The following is an 18,627-nucleotide window of genomic DNA, read 5'->3' on the forward strand; positions in this document are numbered from 1 at the left end:
GGTAAATTTGCTTTCATATCTTCTATAAACAAGACGTAAAACTAATCCGTAATACTCTAAATAAGCGAAAAGTACACTTATTTGTTGTATCTAGAGATTACAATAGACACTCAATCCATTGGATATCTACCTCATTAGATTAGGGACGGAGGCATAATATTTACTCAGTCGGTTAGTAATCAAAATATCAAATTAATCGAGGATTGTGAGATATAACATGGCCGTTCAATTCATATACAAATTTGTATAAAACTTATTACACTACATTACATTAGATTAATGGAAAACAAACTTTTTTCAGCGGGTTAAGTACACCCTATGGGTTATGACTTATGAGTAACATATATTACTTAATGGGCTAAGAGTTGTGTCATTTGTCCATTTTATTAGAGATTGGGCTTGTTAAAACTTAAAACCACTGAGGTCTAGAGTTGGGCCATGACCTATGACCCAAACTTAAAAAAGTGCTGTTAAAATCAAATTAATATGTGTCTCAAGGTTCAGATCATTTGAACAAAATAATGAAAGATCATATATTTACATTAATTAACAAATCTATATATGAGAATTTGTGCTCACAATTACATAGAACAGGACATGTATATGCTTTTATATACATACATCCAACTACACAACTCACCACGCTGCATTACAAATTAATTAAACCATATATCTACAACAAAAACAATCTCTTTCACTAAGCTAGCTAGGCTCATTTTCTTGTCCTAGCGAACTAGAAGCTTTGAACCCAACTTGATGACCCATCTCTAGTTTGTACATTTATCGTAGGGCACACGGAATTAAACTGAGGTGTAGTATATGTTCCTTGAAATAAGCTCTTGAATATAACCCGGTATGCGGCTTCCGTCAAGTGCAATCCATCCCAGTTAGCGTAGGTTTCCGGCTGAGCGCATGTGGTTGACGGGGGATCCGCACAATCTACTTGTGGATTGTAGTTATATGGCCCTCCCCCTCCGCAACATGCTTTTAGAGCTCCGTTTGTGAATCCTGTAACATTTTAAAGTTCCATAAGTCGATCTAAGGCAGGATATTTTTTTTCTTTTTGAACGTTCAGTTTTTGGGTTTGGGGGCAGTATACAGAACCCAAACAAGAAATTCATAGCAAAAATCCAACATAATTGTCACTCCAAGAAGTCGAACCCAAATTATGTGGATAAAAACCAAGTAAACCGCCTCATAGTCCTCAGACATTTGCCAGTTGATCTGTGACTCATTGACGTAAATGCAGGACATGTAAATACATGACTGTAGCATGAATACGATATAAGTTAGCAGTGAATGTTACATACCATATTTTTCTGGAGAGTGAAAAAACTGCATAGCCGCATTGTAGTAATCACCATAGATTATATTGACATTTGGATGAACCTCTCGGATTTGATTTAGTGATGTTTGAAGCAACTCATTATGCCATTCTGCAAATTTGTTTAGTGCGGTTATGCAACCTGTTGTGTTATCGTATTCTACTTTATCAGTACCATAGTAAATGGTTAAATAGGCTGCTGAGCATCCGATTGGCAGGTTTCCAGGGACCACAAGCGTTTCCGCCCCTAGCTCAATCAGTTCCTGCAATATTTCATTTCCCAAATTATCCTTGGATTACTTACAATTCATATGGGATTACCTAATTTGCGTATATTAATGTATATACAATTGTACTCGAATTAACTTACATAAATAGCCGAAACTATGGTGTTGATAACAAGGGGGACATACGACTTTAGCTCATCGATGGGCTTCCCAGCAATTACAGCATGATTGTAGTCATTGCCTCCAATCTCCCCCATCAAGATTAATGAACTTTGTAGCCGGCTTTTACAATCTGTAATCAATTAACGATATTAGTATTAATTATACTTTGCATAACAATAATTAAATGTACGTGAATATATATAGTTGAATATTAGATTTTAAACCCGTGTCCTCCGCCGATGGTTTTCGAGCTTCTATCGATTAACACTAGATATGAGGTTTTTTGATATTATCAATATTAGATCTTCATATATTTAATTCATAAAATCTTATAATTTTGAAGATATATGGTTCAAGTGTTATACTTTGCAAGTTGTATTACAATAATCACGGGTTCGTCACTGTCATTTTTAGCCGAGACATATTGATGGAATTGTTTGCCGTAATCATTCCACAAAAGCACATGATACAATAATTTATTTATTATAGAATATTTTGAAACCAGTTGTACTCATAATGTGATATTATTATGAAAGACAATTAAGATTTATAATATAAATATACTTGTGATCATGTACTTGACATTCAAGTATATGTATTTAATAATGATGCGAGTCCATAATACGAATAGTTTTATTTTTACTCATCTGTCCTAGAATAATTAGATAACAATTAGGATTGTTTTCATATTCTTTGATAACAATTAGGACTCTTGGTTTGAGTGATAATTGTAACTTTAAAATTGAATATAAAAACTTTTTTTAACTTTAATTTTAAAAAAAATTTAAAAATCTACTCAAGTTGATGGGCTAAAAGTAAATATATATTCGTATTCAGTGCTAAAAAATATAAATAATTGATGGAAAAAAAATATAAATTAATGAGACTTTTTCTACAAATTAATATAAATACCAATTAAATAATATATTTGGATAATGATTATTCAGATTTTTAATTTATAGTTAATCTAAATGATGACATAAGCGAGAGTCAATTTTATGAAATTGAGTAATTTGATTGGTTAATAAGTCATTAGTTCAATTGTCTTATAGTATATGATTATTTAGATTTTTAATTTATAGTTAATATAAATGATGACATAAGCGAGAGTCAATTTGACAAAATTGAGCGATTTGATTGGTTAATAAGTTATTAGTTCAACTGTCTTATAATATATATTAAGATAAGATTAAGATAAGATATATATATATATATATATATATTTACATTAAATTTTATTTATTTTTTATTAATTATATGATAGAACATATTATTGGATACATATTAGTTATTATTTTATTGGATGAATATTAGCTATTATTCTATCGGATATATATTAGTATCATTATTTATTTATTATACTAAAATTATTGGATAAAAAGTGTAAAATTGTGATGGAAAAAAAAAATATAAATAAAAGTCAAAATTTAAAACAAAAATCAACATTAAAAAATCGAGAGCTATAATTGGTCGATAAGTTATTAGACCAGTATTTTAGTATAATAAAAGATACCAATATAGAAATAAAAATTTACGTTCATAACTTACGGGAACTATATTACGGAGTATTATTATACTATGTACTTATCTTAACTACTACTGTATCATTTAGTCATTATCAATAAGATTGATCATCTAATAATATTCTAATTATCATGAGTATATTTTAAATTAAGTAATGACAGTCATTCAAACAAGCAAAAGTGATTTATTAACTACCAGTTTACAATAATCAAAAACTAATACGAGTAATTAGTACATAGCTACAAATAAATAAAAATATCATTATACGTTTTGGTATCTTTAAAGAATGCGAAGTTTCGAAATTAGGCGAAATTTGGTAAAGAACATTTTACTTTTCGTAATAAGCTTATAAATCCGGGTGATACCCAATTATATTAAAAATATTAAGGTTATGAAATGTTATTTTACATTAAAATTGGTTACGTTTTAAAAAACTTAATGATGCCATGTAAGATTTTATTAGAAGTAGTTATATCATTAAAATATTGCTTTATTTATAGAGCATTAAAAACTTATATTACGTGGCTCAAAAGTCAAAATAGAGTTGACCAACTCAGGGGCCCTGAAGGACTAAATGGTAAATACCTTTCTTTTTCTTTCTATTTTTTTTAACAGTAACTAAATACCTTTCTGACACTTAGTTTTATACTCGTACTTTTTCTTTTTTTTTATGATATTTAACAAATATTCAACGTATTATGGTGTTCTAGTGGCAAAAACTTTAAAAAAAAAAAAAATGATATTGATTTTATCCAAAACAGTTATATTGATTTGCAAACTTAACCATATTAAAAGTTCAAAATAATAAATCAACAAATTGCTTCCTTTTATCAAATTTTAACATTTATAGATATGAAAAATTATGTTTTTTTGTTTTTATGAGTTTATATTATTATATATGGGATATAGACTAAAAAAATCAAAATTAAGTTTCCGCTTAAATAATATTTTCACTTCGAATGTTTTATAAATTGTAAAAGCAACTACGGATTTTGGTTAAACATGTAACAAACAAATACACGAAGCAAGACTTGTTCATTCGTCTACGTATGACCAAACGAAAGAATACAAACGTGAATGAACTAAAAGCATGTTAGTGTTCGTTAGTTTAATTAAACGGAAAGATCTTGTTGCCATTTTTATTTAATCTTTTATTTTGAACAGCTGAATTTTATCAATTCTACGGCTCGATCTTGTGCGAATCTATATATGTTCATTTCTCTAATTTGCTAAATACTCGAATTTTTCATTTGTATGATATCAATCGAACTTTCTGTTCATTTGTATATATATACGCCAGGAATTATTGTAGCATGTGGCTTGTGAAATGATTACTGTAAACAATTTCATCAATATATCTCAGCTAATAATGACAATGACGAAGTTGTAATTATTATACGACAACTTGCAAAGTATAACACTTATGAACCGTATATCTTCAAAATTATAAGCTTTTATGACATAAATGTACGAAGATCTAATATTGTTAATATCGTAAGACCCGGACCTGAAATCTAGTCTATTATTCTATAAGGTAGATCAATAAAATTATTAAGCCAGTCGTTTACACTTAATATCTTTTACACTATTTGTAAAGTGAAGCCCGAATAAAGTGGGTATCAATATATATAATTTTGACTATATGAGGGAATTTGAAACATAAGTTATTAGTGATAGTTATCGTTACGGAGTAGGTGGGTGGACAGTCACAAATGGACTACAAGTACATGGTTGGTGAACAATTGTGACAGTCCTTTTTTATAGACAACCTCAATTACATGGTACCTATCTATATATATTCATGCCTTTTATATGTCAATTGCATTGTTTTGTATAATTTTTTGTTGTCTCAACTTTGGTATTTGGCTGGACATCATATTTAAATATGTCTATCATATGATTAATTAGTTTAAAAAAAAATAATATAGAATACTATACTTTGTTTTGCTAATAAATTTAATTAATAATAAATAATTGCTACTAGCAAAATATATTTTGTTATTGAATAAACCAAACAAAGGATTAAATTTATTGAATGTAGGTTTGACTTGATCCATTAGTAGTATACCTGATGGTGTACCACAAATATATGGCAACGATTCTTTGAACCATTCCAATTGAACACCCAAAGACGCGTTAGTGTATTGATTGACAACGCCTCGTGCCTCGTGGAAGGACGAATCCAATGCCGTCGCACCAGCCACCGCGAAATTCACTCCTTGGCCTTTCTCTAGCATGCTGTTTGTTTTGACTACCTCAAATGGTGGTATCAATGGCATTCCGAGACTCTCAGCTTCAAAAAAAGATTACAATGTTAAACTTCAATTAATTAGATGTTAATTTGAATTAAAATACAAGCTAGGAATCAACCATATATTTATAATATATATTTTATGGAGTATGCCTTCAGTCAATACATTTCCTAGTACATGTTACACATTTTTACGTTTATTATGGTTCACACAATCGATCGACCAAAAAGATCGAAAAAGGAAGTAATAGTAGTATTTGTTTCAAACTTTCAATATTGTATATTAGCTTTAATTTAATAAACAGTGAAAAGCAACCGACTATTCCGGTAGGGGAATAATAAATGTACCATAATTTTTGATTTATGTATCACAATGTATAAGTTTTATAATTGACTGTACAAGTCAATAATACATACTGATGATACATGTATCAAATCTTGTGGTACAGATATCACCTCCCATTCCGGTAACGCGATTCCTTTTTTTAAAAAATCACACAAGATTATGGTTGATGGTTGGTAAGAAATGTGCCAAAAGTTGACATCATATCTAACAAGTAACCACTACTACAACCATATTTTACCGTACGTTATCTCTCTCCAGTAGTCGACGTGATTTACATTATTATTATTCTTCAGGTGTGCGACCTCAGTGAGGCCGCCAGAAATGGTGGGTTACAATGTCACAAGCATTAGTAGTAAAGTTATAAGAAGCCATAACATATACAGTACTTGAATAATTTAAAAAGTTCAAATTTCATAAAAGTAAGATCTACTATGGCCGTATATATATAAATATAGTAACTCTTTTATGAATAAACTAATTTAACTAAAGCAAAATACATATTATTCTTCGCAAGAGTAAAGTTTTTCGGGTTCATATATATAACAAAGGAGATCAATTCCAAATTTTTTAACACAATATATAATTGCATAAGAAACTTATACGAAAAAAAGTGTTATAGTATACCAATGAAATCGATGATGAGGCGACCATCGGAACATCGACCGGTAGGTTTATGAAAGAAGGTTTCGCCATAAGGTGGAAACAAGAAATGGGGTGGTTGGACGTCGTTTGATTTAGTCGCGAGTTGTCCAAGGTTTCCAGTATCAGCTAACGAGTCACCAAAACTTATAATCGATGTATAACAACCATCAACATGAAATAATGTGCAAGTATATATCAGTAGCAACGAAGATAATATGAAGGGAAATGGTGATGTGATTGCTGCCATTGGAGAGATATATCGAGTTGGAGGTCAATAAGTTAATTAAATGAAATGTTTATTAATTAGCAAGCTGGTTTTGCTGGTGATCTATCTATGTTGTGTGTGTATTTATAATCGTAAAGGAAAACTATAGTTTCTTAAGGTCTACACTAAGAATATGACACGACAAATGCACTAGCTCTTGTGAATTTTCTTTTTTGCCCTTTTGTAGGTTAGCTCACCTGGTCCAATAAGATTCAATCTAAAGATTAATGTTCGATATACTACACATTTCTACTTTCATAAAAATGACAAGTTTATTCTGGCCAGTTTAGTGCTTCAATTATTACTAATCATTAGTCAATAGACAATTTACCCTCAATTATGAGACACAATTTACCCTCAATTGCTCATGTTCATTCATATTCTATATTTTTTTTAAATGCATGTATTGCTTATATTGAAAGATATAACTTACGTTATTTTAACCGGGTTCATATTAGCTAGAAAATCTTTCACTTCTTGCGTGTACCAAATGGGAAGAAAACTTTTACCAATTCACCCGAAGCCAAAACGATTAATATGATAAAATCTGACCATTCAAATTCGAACTTAGATATACCCAATCCAAACCATCATAAAATGACTACCTTTGTTTCTCAAATGTCCAAATGGGGACTCAAACCTGTCACCTGAAAGTCACAAACTTTGATATCAACCACTGGACTATATTTTTAGTTGCTTTAACAATATTGACTCCAGCCTAATTGATTTTTTATTTTTTTTAAATTTTTTTTGGAATAACTATTTTATTAATACTTCCATGAATGAGTACATACATCAAGAAGATACATTATATATAACTCTGTAAATGAAAATCTTACATGAAAGAGAAGTTTTTCTAGTTTACCCACGAAATTGGAACCTTTTTTCCTCGGTTCTTGATCCGTAAGAACCCAAGTGACTGCGCCCCTTCGAACACCTTCTGGATGGACGATGATACCCCCTGAAAGACAAGATCATTTTTTGCTCTCCATATACTCCAGCATGTAATGAGGATGACTGACTAGAGCATAGAACTCGTCACTGGTTGTAGCCCAGATGACAAATGTAATTCCAGCAAGTCACGAATAGTAAAGACATAAATCGGAGGGAGCTTACACCCATTCCCAATTTTCTGCCAGATAATGGACGCAAAGGCACACGATATCAACAAATGAACAGAAGTTTCTTGCACCTCATTACAAAACAGACATAGGTCGCAATTCACTGAAATCCTTCGTTTCACCAGATTATCTCTAGTAAGTAGCCGATTCATTTCAACCCACCAGCCAAATACATTAACTTTTTTAGGTAACCAATTATTCCAATCAAACTTATAGTACTCTTCCGTATTCAACCTTTGTAAAGCTTTCTTACATGACGCCACTGTGAAGGTCTGATCATTGTCCCCAGCATCCCGGACATACCCAAATTGGAAAAGACAATTGATCTTTATTCGGATTCAAATGCATGAATCGAGAAACATTAAAATTCCTTTTGAGAAGAACTTTACTAACCTGACATATATTGTACCAAATCCATGAAAAGCGAGCAGTCGGAAATGCATCAGTCGAGCTATCATGTGCATGTATAGATGCAATGACTCTTCTACATAGTTTGGAATCTTCCATATTAAATCTCCATAGCCATTTGACAAGCATGCTATCATTAATATCCTGAATGGAATCTAACCCAAGACCACCAGAGAACTTAGAGGCAATGACTCTATCCCATGACACCCAATGAATTTTGCGTTTCTCATCCATACTCCCCGAAAGAAATCGTTTTCTAATGGCATCCAATTTGGCAATAACTTGTTTCGGGGCCTTAAACAAAGATAAGAAGTACATAGGTAGACTATTTAACACAAACTTGATGAGAGTTACCCTTCTTCCGATCGACAATGACAATTCTTTACATTTGGACAACCTGTTTTCCACTGTGTGAATTACTTCATCCCAACTCTTCACTTTATTCATATTTTCCCCAATTGGAACTCCTAGATAAGTAAAGGGAGTCATGGATTTTTTCCTTTCAGACATGAGTTCCAGTTTTGGTTGGTGCATCTTGACATTGTTGTTTTCTTCTGCAATTCAAGTCACATTATTGTGTTGCAGGCTCGGTTAACGAAATGTACTTTATATTGAACGGTCGTCTCACTCTTGTATGATAAGTTTAAAATGATTCAAACAACGTTTTCCAAAAAAAATATATATGTGAAATCAGTTAATTATTGTGGGTTTTATTACACTAAATAATCATTACTAATAAAACAATATTTTATTAATTGATTTCATAATTAGAAAAACATAAATTCTTTTAGAAAAGAAAAATATAGGTATGACTAAATATATGAAAAAATAACCTAGGTATCCAACCATCCTATATATACCAAAATACCATAGTTATTTTGAGTTTAACAAAATCGCAAATTAGATTGAAAAGTTGCAAAAAGGGCCAAAATCACAAACCAGCTTTGCAATTTTGGCATAATCGCATGTGATTATCCAATCTGATTTATGATTCTGTGGAAATTTATGAAAACTAAAAAAAAATACAAAATATTATGATACATTTAAGATTAAATTTGGATATCTAAACTATTTTTCTAGTTATGTATGTTAAAAAACCAACATGGTACCCGCGTAATACGGCGGCGCGGACATTAGTTACGATGTGGTGGCGTCGCCAGATGGTGATGGCGTCAGCGTCAAGTGATGTAGAAAATTGATACAAAGATATTTGAAATTAGGGATATAGAATATATTTATTAAAAAATTATGGAATGATTGTGTAAGTTAATTACTTAAAGGGTAAAATGGTAATTTCACATGTCTTAAAATTTTAAGTTTTTTCAACATAGGGGTATAATTTTAATATAGTAGTATAGATAAGTAAGTAAGAAACTATCTCATATAAAGTGTTAATGTACCAAATATTTTTTTATAAAATAAAAAAAAAATGTCAAACAATCTTCTTGTAAAATGTAATTTTATTTTTCTAGAGAACAGCGAGTTAGTTAACTCACAATTATATCAAAGCAAATAATATGCAGGATTCTACACGATTACTCGTTACCACCTTAAGAAAAAACCCTTGGGCACAACACTTTAAAATGGTAAATAGGTAATCATTGAAACGATTCGAACTTATAATCAATCTGAAAAACATGTTTTAACCTTTCCAAAATAATATTTGTTGTAATAGTTACATTGATCTATACTACCTTATAAAAAGAATAGCCCGTGTTTAAAGTTATATGAAAAAAAATGTCTAAAATAACCTTAATGATTATATTACACTATCAGTTTATATCTTTTAAAATATTTTCATTAATATTACAGCAATTACTTTTACATCAATTATCAATATCACTCAACACCGACTCTACTACTAACAGTCGCCCCCATCATCACATCTCCGCCGCCACGAACACTACCGTATTGTGCGGGTACCGTATTCGTGTGCCTAAAAGAATATAGTAAGAAGTTGAAAAAAGTAACATTCTTAATGGACAGAATCAGAGCATTGGAGGAACGGGGAAGGGATGAGGGGTTGGTGTTGAAAATTTTGACTTCTTCTTATAACGCGATTGTAAGAACTAAGAACAGATTGCTACTTGCAACTTGACTCACCGAGTTTTGATTTTTAAAATAACCGTTTCGTCTAAATTATTCAACTCTGGCTTATTGTTTATATTGGCTACAAATTTAATTTAATTTGGTCACTTGATATCACGGTGCTTTTATAACCGTTTATTTGGACAATTTTATATAAGTCGTAAGAATAATATTACGGGTACACTAATAGTATCTGTATGTGTATATAACTATAATAAGTAATAACTATAGCTAAACTATAAAAATAGATTGAAAGAAAAAGAATGGATAGGGTTGGGGGTCAATTTTGGTAGGTGGATAGTCAATTGTGTGCTTATACCTGGTCGTCGTCCGAAGAAATGGACAAACTTCACCAACTTCTCTTTTTATTTTCTACTCGATATTCTTCTCTTCGAATATATACATAATAAATAATAATTTAGTTTCCTGATGAGTTAATATCTTTACCTTTATATAATTTATAGATAGATATATGAAATATTTTAGCTTATGTAATAATGAAGTTGGGAAAAATGAAAACGAATTGAATATGACGTAATTAAACATAGCGATAATATTCTTTCTACTTTAGGGGAGATGCATGTATACGTGTAAAGACGTTTTCCAATAATTATAATTAATTAACTTGTCTTCTAAACATTTTTATTCTCCTCCTCTTCAACGAAATGATCATATACATGTCAAGAGTCTTTTAATTAATTACTTCGATCATAGGTTGTACGTAGTAAAGGTCTTTAATTTCATTCTCTAAATCAATGCATGTTATGAAGAGCATTTTGGTTCAAGATTATTTTTTCACTGTAAAAAGCTATATTACCTGGTTTCTAGAGCCTTTAGGTTCAAGATATATTCAGCTGCAAAAGGCTAACTAGATTCCTTTGGTTGGCAAGACTAATTAACTTTAACTAAAAAGAAATACTTAACTTCAACTGAAAACAAAAATTCGTAAACTTTATTAAAAGAGATGGAGTAATATAAAAACATAAAGTCATACGTATTATAAGTAAAATCATACATATTATAAGTAATGTTATTTATAAGTAAAATCATAGTATGGGAAAGATGAACAAGAAATTAGATCGTTAACTTCATTACTCGTAATGTTATTTATAAGTAAAATCATACATATTTATAAGCAAAATTGTCTAATGAACAATATATTTATAATAATATTCATTTATGGGTTGAGCTATTTTGAAAACTCACAAATAAAAATGAACACGAGAATAATTTTAAGCCACATATTTTTCTCTCTCTTCAATTAAATAAAAACGTTCATCTAAATCATTCAAAATGTTTTATCTCACAAACCGTAAATTGTTAGATGAAAAAAAAATATGGTTATTTTTAAAATTTTGTCCTCTTTAATTAGAGATGCGATTCAATATATGTTTGTCCTCTAAAAATTTTATCTCACAAAATTGTCGATGAACAATAAATTTATAATAGTATTTATATAGTAATATAAAGTCAGATAAACATATACGGAGTATCTATATTTATATATAACGAGATACGTTATCCGGGCGTTGCCCGGAAGACATTATATTTATTGTATTTCGTACTATGTAAAAATTATTACATGCTTTTAGAAACATTATATAGCTGAAAACCTGAGTTGATATTGAATTTTAATGAGTAAACAATTATAAATTAGAAAAAATCGACAATATAATTTTATAACAGATTAATATATGATATAAATTCTAAAAGATAATAAGTATGAACATAAAATATTTAAAATAAAAAAATAAATTAATAATACAAACATAATTAAAGCTAATTTCTCAAATCATTGAAAATAAAAAGTGAAACAAAAATAATCCATAATAATAAAACATCAACTGAAATAACATTGAAACTAATAAGAATTGCAAATAAATTTTTCAGAGATGGTTAGGTGTATATATTCAAAACATACACCCTACTGTTATGTGTATATATACTATGTAATAGTTCACTTATAATAAGATGAAATAATCTTAAAAATGTTACAAACTTAAAAAATAATAATATGCAATTAAAATAAGTGATCTTTTGTAAATAATTTGAAAACAATTTAAAAGATCAAAACATAATTTGTCAAGCCCAAACATAAAAAAATCAAGTGGCCCATTAAAAAAATGAAAACGGGCTCAAAGAAATAAAATGACCCGTTACTATTCTTTGTACACATTTTCATACCTTTATTTTTAATATATATATATATATTAATAATACAAAGTGAAAGAGGAAATATGAGCTAAGTCATCCAAATCATTACATAATTACGAGTATATTGTAGATTGAAAAGCAAAAGGTTGCAGTCGATATGGTGGTCTTTCTATTTAATATAGTGGTTTGATCTTTGTATTTTATATTTGAAAAAATTACATTTTTGTTCTTTAAGTTGGCAAGATTTATAGTTATTGTACTTGAAAAAATTACATTTTAACACATTTTTGGTCTTTCAAGTTGGCAAGATTTATAATTATTGGCAAGATTTATAGTTTTTTTATAATTAATTCATTTAAGGGCAATTACTGTGAATCTTGCCAACTTGAAGGACTAAAATTATAATTTTTTATTTATATTTTCATCGACATGGTATATGCGTGTAATTATGTTTTTCGCTATTATAAAAGTTTATTGTCTCTATTAAATCACATCATCATCATCATCATCGAGAACTCTCTATGGTATTTCAATTCATTTAATTGGTTTGAAACAATAATTTGTTAGTTAATTAAGGTTAAATATCGAGTCTAGTTCTTTTGAATTAATTCAAACTCGATGTCTCGATCGGTGAACAAAATAAGCATCAATCTTTCAAAGAGTGAACTTCAATTCGAGTTTAATTATATATATGTAGTAAATTCGAATTATTCATACCGAGCTTTCTAAGTAAATCTAATATAGTATGTATGTTTACTGATTAATTAGTGTTATGCATTATTTCTGATTAAATTAAAGAAAAGCATGCATGTTTAAATCTTTATTTTAATTATATATGGATTAAAGTTGCACTTTCATTGCCTAGTTAATTTATGCTCGCCCAAGTCAAAACGTATGGACAAGTGTTAAGTTTACAAGATTTAAACAAAGAGGATTGTTAAGTTTATTAATCAATAATTGATAGTAATAATTATTAATATTCAAAAAAAATTAATGATTATCTATCTATACTCCCTATTAAAAATTATCCACCCCTGTTAAGGGTGGGGGGAGGGCTTGCCCACTCCTCCCTTCCCCTCCCCGATTTTTCTTCTCCTCCCCTCCCCTTCCCGATTGCTAGGAGCACCTCGCCACCTCTCCCCTCTCCTCCCCTCCCCACCCTTTTTCTATTTAATTTCATTTCTATTTATTTTTAAAACTAAAACATTTTATTTAATAAATTAAAACTAATACAACTTAAAAACACAAATAAAACACATAATCTTATTCAAACACACGAAAGCAAGTAAAACATACAACTTAATCAACATAAACGTACAACTAAGGCGTCGGTCCTCCGTATTGCTCACAAAGGGCGTGTTTCTGCGCCAAAACCATCTCCAACATCGGCCTGTTGAGGTGATCGTGTAGCCTGATCACGAAATCCATATCATTCTGTCGCTGCTGACTCTGGACCATCCGTGTCATCTCCTCCTCCCGTTTCTTCCTAGCCTCCTCCGCCGCCATATAGTTATCCATCATCGCCTTCTGCATCTGCATCTTCTCCTCCCGAGCTCGTTTTTTATCCTCATTTTCGCTTTTCAACTCCGCGACCATCTTCAAGAACTCCTCGGATGTAGTAGAGGCGGAAGCAGCAGCCTGCTTACCCTTAGCTTTACGGCGGGGTGGTACGGGTCTAGCAGGATGTACTGGTGCATCATCCATGTCATTCCCTCCCTCCTCTTCTTGCTCCAACTGGTCCTCATTCAAGTCAATATGGACCGATGCCTCCCCCGATGAACGTACATGGACAGACCCTTCCGTTCTTGCCCTTTCGCTACCCGACTCCTCACACATCCCCTCCAATGTAAGAACCTCCGACCATTTCGGCCCTTTCCTCAAAACTTGCCACGCCTCTACATGCGGAAATCCGGACTTGTTATTGTATTTCCGCATATACAATGCCACGGCCGCCTTAAACACATCCTCGTCACTTTGGCCACTCAACATCTTACTTTTCTTAACATTGTAGATACCACAAAAAACCGACACCTTATGCTTCAAATCCTTCCATTTCGACCGACACATTTCCGGGGTACGTCCCGAATCACGTTTCAAGTGTGAGTCCATCTGAAACTTCACCTTCTTCCAAAACGAACCCGCCGTTTGGGCGTTTCCGACGTATGGATCCTCGGAAACGTTTAACCAAGCTTTTGCCAAACACGCCTCTTCATCCTTCCCCCAATTTCGACACTCTCTTTTACCTTTAACCGAGACTTGGGTCTCGGGTATTGCTTCCTCTTCTTCCTCCTCGACCTCTTCTTCTTCTTCTTCTCCTTCTTCTTCTTCTTCTTGAACCTGTTGATTTTTGACTCGCGAAGCGTGATGATGAACCACCCGCGAAACCCGAAAACCCGGCTTGATTTTCATTTGCGAAATTCATAAACCCGGTATTAATTTGTTGTACACTTGATGGGACGGATTCGAAAAACAATGGATCCATTCCACTCAAGAAATCATCAACGGGTTGTGGCGTATACACATTTTCGGCCGTGTTTCTTTGCGAAGGAGGAGGTGGCATAACATCGCGATTGTTTGGCGGTGGTGGGTTTCTGCGTTTTTTCGGTAGATTTGAGAAATTAGGTTCTTTTTGTTTCTTCCCCCTATTCATTTTTGATGGTTTAGATTGATGATTTAGATTGAAAAAAAAAATTAAGAAGAAGAAATGGGAGAAGGCGTGCGCACAGAAAGAAGAAAAAGAAAAAAATGAAAGAAGAAGAAAAGAGAAAGAGAAGAGAAAGAGAGAGGGACGTTGGAAGTGGGCCATACCTTTATTTTTTTATTGTAACGGTCGTCTAGAGCGGCACGTAGACCGGCACCACTGTGCCCAACTTCCTCCCCACCCAACCGGTACCGGGGGGTCGGCGTGGTGTGCCAACCGGTACCGGCCCGGTGCCCTGCCCACTCCGTCCAACCTTAAAAGTTTACAAGATTTGAGACATGCAATTTTACGTTTTTGCCCTTTCTCACCCCTTTAGTCTTCCCTCTCACATAAAAATCTTTTAATAAATACAAATACCCTTCATCAAAAGCAGACATATTAAACATTGATATCTGTTTTCCCTATACCCTAAGATACACACACATTTATATGGAGTCGGCAATTGTGACGGTACAGCGTCTATTCATATGGATCCCGATCAAGCAAAAGTCGTGATTAACAAGATCAAAAGACTTCAAGATCAAGAGGATGTCGTAATTAACGATATTAAAAGATTTTTAAGATTTCAACAATCGAAACTCTTTCAATGATATCTGCCGCAACGAGCGGGTACCATGCTCGTACTACTATATAAAAATTATAAGTCCATGTTGAAAGTTTACAAAAAATGAGACATGCGAATTGTCCAAAATACCCTTAATATTTATAACATCATTAACCTTTAATATTAAATTACACTATTAGTCCATTAAATTATAAAATATCTCTAGAAAGCCCCTTTAAATCAGATACATTTACCTACACCAATTGATGCCGCCACCACCGTCACCATCTGTCGCCGCCATCACACCACCGTCATCACCGGCTCGCCACCGCATTGAGCAGATACCATACTCGTTTATAGTAATAGTATCATGAATATAACTAGACACCTGGGTATGATGACAAGTGATGCGTAAAGTGTCAAAGTAATAAACACCTACACACACTCACACAGAGACACTTCTACTTTGCACACGCCACACAAGATGGAGTAGGCGGCAATTCTACTGATCACTTTGTTCGATATTATTCAACATAACACAACAACAACAAAATAAAAATATAAAAACGCGTACCGAAAGTTATATATATATATATATATATATGCAAAAAGATTGATGTATTGTTTAGGTAAAACTTGTGTTGAAATTAATTTACCATATATATGATGTATATTGTACGTACTGTATCATGCTAGCCAGTGGATTATTTTGTTTTGCCTTTTTTTGGCTTACATTCTTTTGGTTAGTTGTCTATCAGTCTATACCTTACGGGGGAGGGCAAAAACGGATGTAAACCCAATCGTAGTAATTAAGCACCCCCAAGTGAGCTTGAGATTGATCAATACTAATGAAACCGTAAAGCAACGATACGGTTTTTGAAGTTCCTTTGGTTCGGCACTTTCAAAACCTGGTTTAGGAGAAAAAGTTTTGGAAAGCAATTGTCATGGAACTATGGAAGTGACAATTTTTTGATGTTTAATTAGTGACTAAAAGTAAACATCAAAATTTTTATGTAGAAGTATATATATATATAACTTACTTATAATAAACTTACCTAAAATTGTTAACCTTTGAAGATATATATAATTAGGACTGATGCAATACTAAATAGGATTAAAGTGATACATTTATATTGTTAAAGATAAGTCCAAAGTAATTTTTTCGTCCATGTGATTTTTCGAATAAGCACTTTACATCCTCGCTGTTAATTTTTGGCTAAAATCGTCTCTGTGGTTTGCATTTCGTCCTTGGATCCGTTAACCCCCTCACTTCCAAGGCACGTGAGGGGCATATATGTCTTTTTACCCATTTGTTCCTAAGGTTAAGTGCAAAATTCGTCCTTATGATTTGTCATTTTTGCATTTTTCATCCTTGAATTTAACAAACTTCCAAACAAAAATTTAATCAAAAATCAAAACAAACTCAAATCAAAAACCTATATATACACCTACATATGAGGATCTAATTTAACACCGGCTGGTACAACTAATTTAATTTATTTTATTTTTTTAAAAAATGTTATAAAACTTACTATAATATAACAAAAATAGTCAAAATATAATTAGAATTCACTAAAAAAAAACAAATAGGTTCTTTATAACAAATTACAAGAAAGTTCACAAATTACAAAAAATAACATTAGAGTATTGTAAAAATAATTTTTTAAAAAATTCAAAAAATAAAAGATGTGAATACTGAAAGTACCGGAACGGTAATAACGAAAATATCAGAAATAGTTGTAGCGGGGTACCTTCCGATACCGGTATTACGGGTATACTACCGGTAATTTAAAATATTGTATGTATGTGTTTGCATTTGAAATTGATTGAGCATATACTCAAATGTAGGTATATAGGTTTTTGTTTTATTTGGATTTAATTGGTACGGTAATTTTTGTTTTTTTTTTTTCTTGAAATTTTTTCCTAAAATTGTTAACGGCGAGGACGGAAAATGCAAAAACGGTAAACCACATGGACCTTTTTTTCACTTAACTCTATGAAAAGACGAAAATGCTAAACAGTTATCGAATTATAACCGCTGCTCAACATCATATATATTCATACAATATAGAAGCTAAATACTTTAATTAATTATTCAATGTCTTATAACTTGCACTCAACAGCAAACTCATACAAAATTGCAAAAACTTATTATTCAATGTCTATATGGTTTGATTGGTACCACATATAAGATTAAGCTCTTATTGAACTTTCATCAAAATGTGTCACAATCACTAAATAGTTAAGTGGGGTTGAACGTTAATCGAAGACAAATATATGGCCATTGAGTTGAGGATAAGGTCGGTCCTAGCTGTATGATGGATGATGCCATATTGCATAATTGTAAGGTTGACATGTATTTTTTGTGGAATATATAAAACATTCAAGGGGCGCGATAGAGGGCTCTGGGGAATGACATGTATATTCCCTTCGGGGGTTGGTAAAGTGGGGTAGACTTTAAAGGGTTCCACATATTAGTTATTTCTTTTTGTAAACATTCAGTATGATTCCACATATATATTAAGTAGAATTTTTTTAAGTGCTTTTTTATGTTATGAGTGAGTATGAATAAGAACTTTCTTTTATTAATAGTTAAAAAATTTAATTATTTAGTTAAATTTTATATTTTTTATTTAATACATAAAAATAACCATCAATTACTTATATTTTATTTAATATATATAAATATTGTTAATGTATTCAACCATTTAATACACTCAATACTTCACTATCTATTATTTGTTAGTGAGACCCATAACATGTGAAAAATAGTAGTAGGTGGAATTTTTACCACAACCGATCTAGTTATAATAGTTAAATTATCCAATTTGATTTTCCATTTATGTTATTTTAAAGTTTTTGTTATTTTT

General features: G+C 31.4%; 1 protein-coding gene across 1 annotated transcript; it reads right to left on the reverse strand.

Moving 5' to 3' along the window:
• Positions 1-508: 508 nt before the first annotated feature.
• LOC122592341 (GDSL esterase/lipase At1g28580-like) lies at positions 509-6,785 on the reverse strand. The gene is made up of 5 exons (XM_043764543.1): positions 6,459-6,785; positions 5,306-5,530; positions 1,695-1,843; positions 1,311-1,587; positions 509-1,008 (listed from the first exon to the last, which is right to left on the reverse strand). Exons 1-5 carry the CDS (start codon positions 6,721-6,723, stop codon positions 734-736), a joined length of 1,191 nt encoding a protein of 396 aa, XP_043620478.1. The 5' UTR covers positions 6,724-6,785; the 3' UTR covers positions 509-733.
• Positions 6,786-18,627: the final 11,842 nt, after the last annotated feature.

This window comes from Erigeron canadensis, chromosome 3, assembly GCF_010389155.1.
Source record: "Erigeron canadensis isolate Cc75 chromosome 3, C_canadensis_v1, whole genome shotgun sequence".
Taxonomy (NCBI): Eukaryota; Viridiplantae; Streptophyta; class Magnoliopsida; order Asterales; family Asteraceae; genus Erigeron; species Erigeron canadensis.

Coding starts and splice junctions, on each gene's coding strand:
- LOC122592341 (XM_043764543.1), bottom strand. CDS start 6,723: ATGGCAGCAATCACATCACCATTTCCCTTCATATTATCTTCGTTGCTA. Junction 5,531..6,458: donor CCTCATCATCGATTTCATTG/GTATACTATAAC, acceptor CTTTTTTTGAAG/CTGAGAGTCTCGGAATGCCA. Junction 1,844..5,305: donor TATTTGTGGTACACCATCAG/GTATACTACTAA, acceptor AATTGATTACAG/ATTGTAAAAGCCGGCTACAA.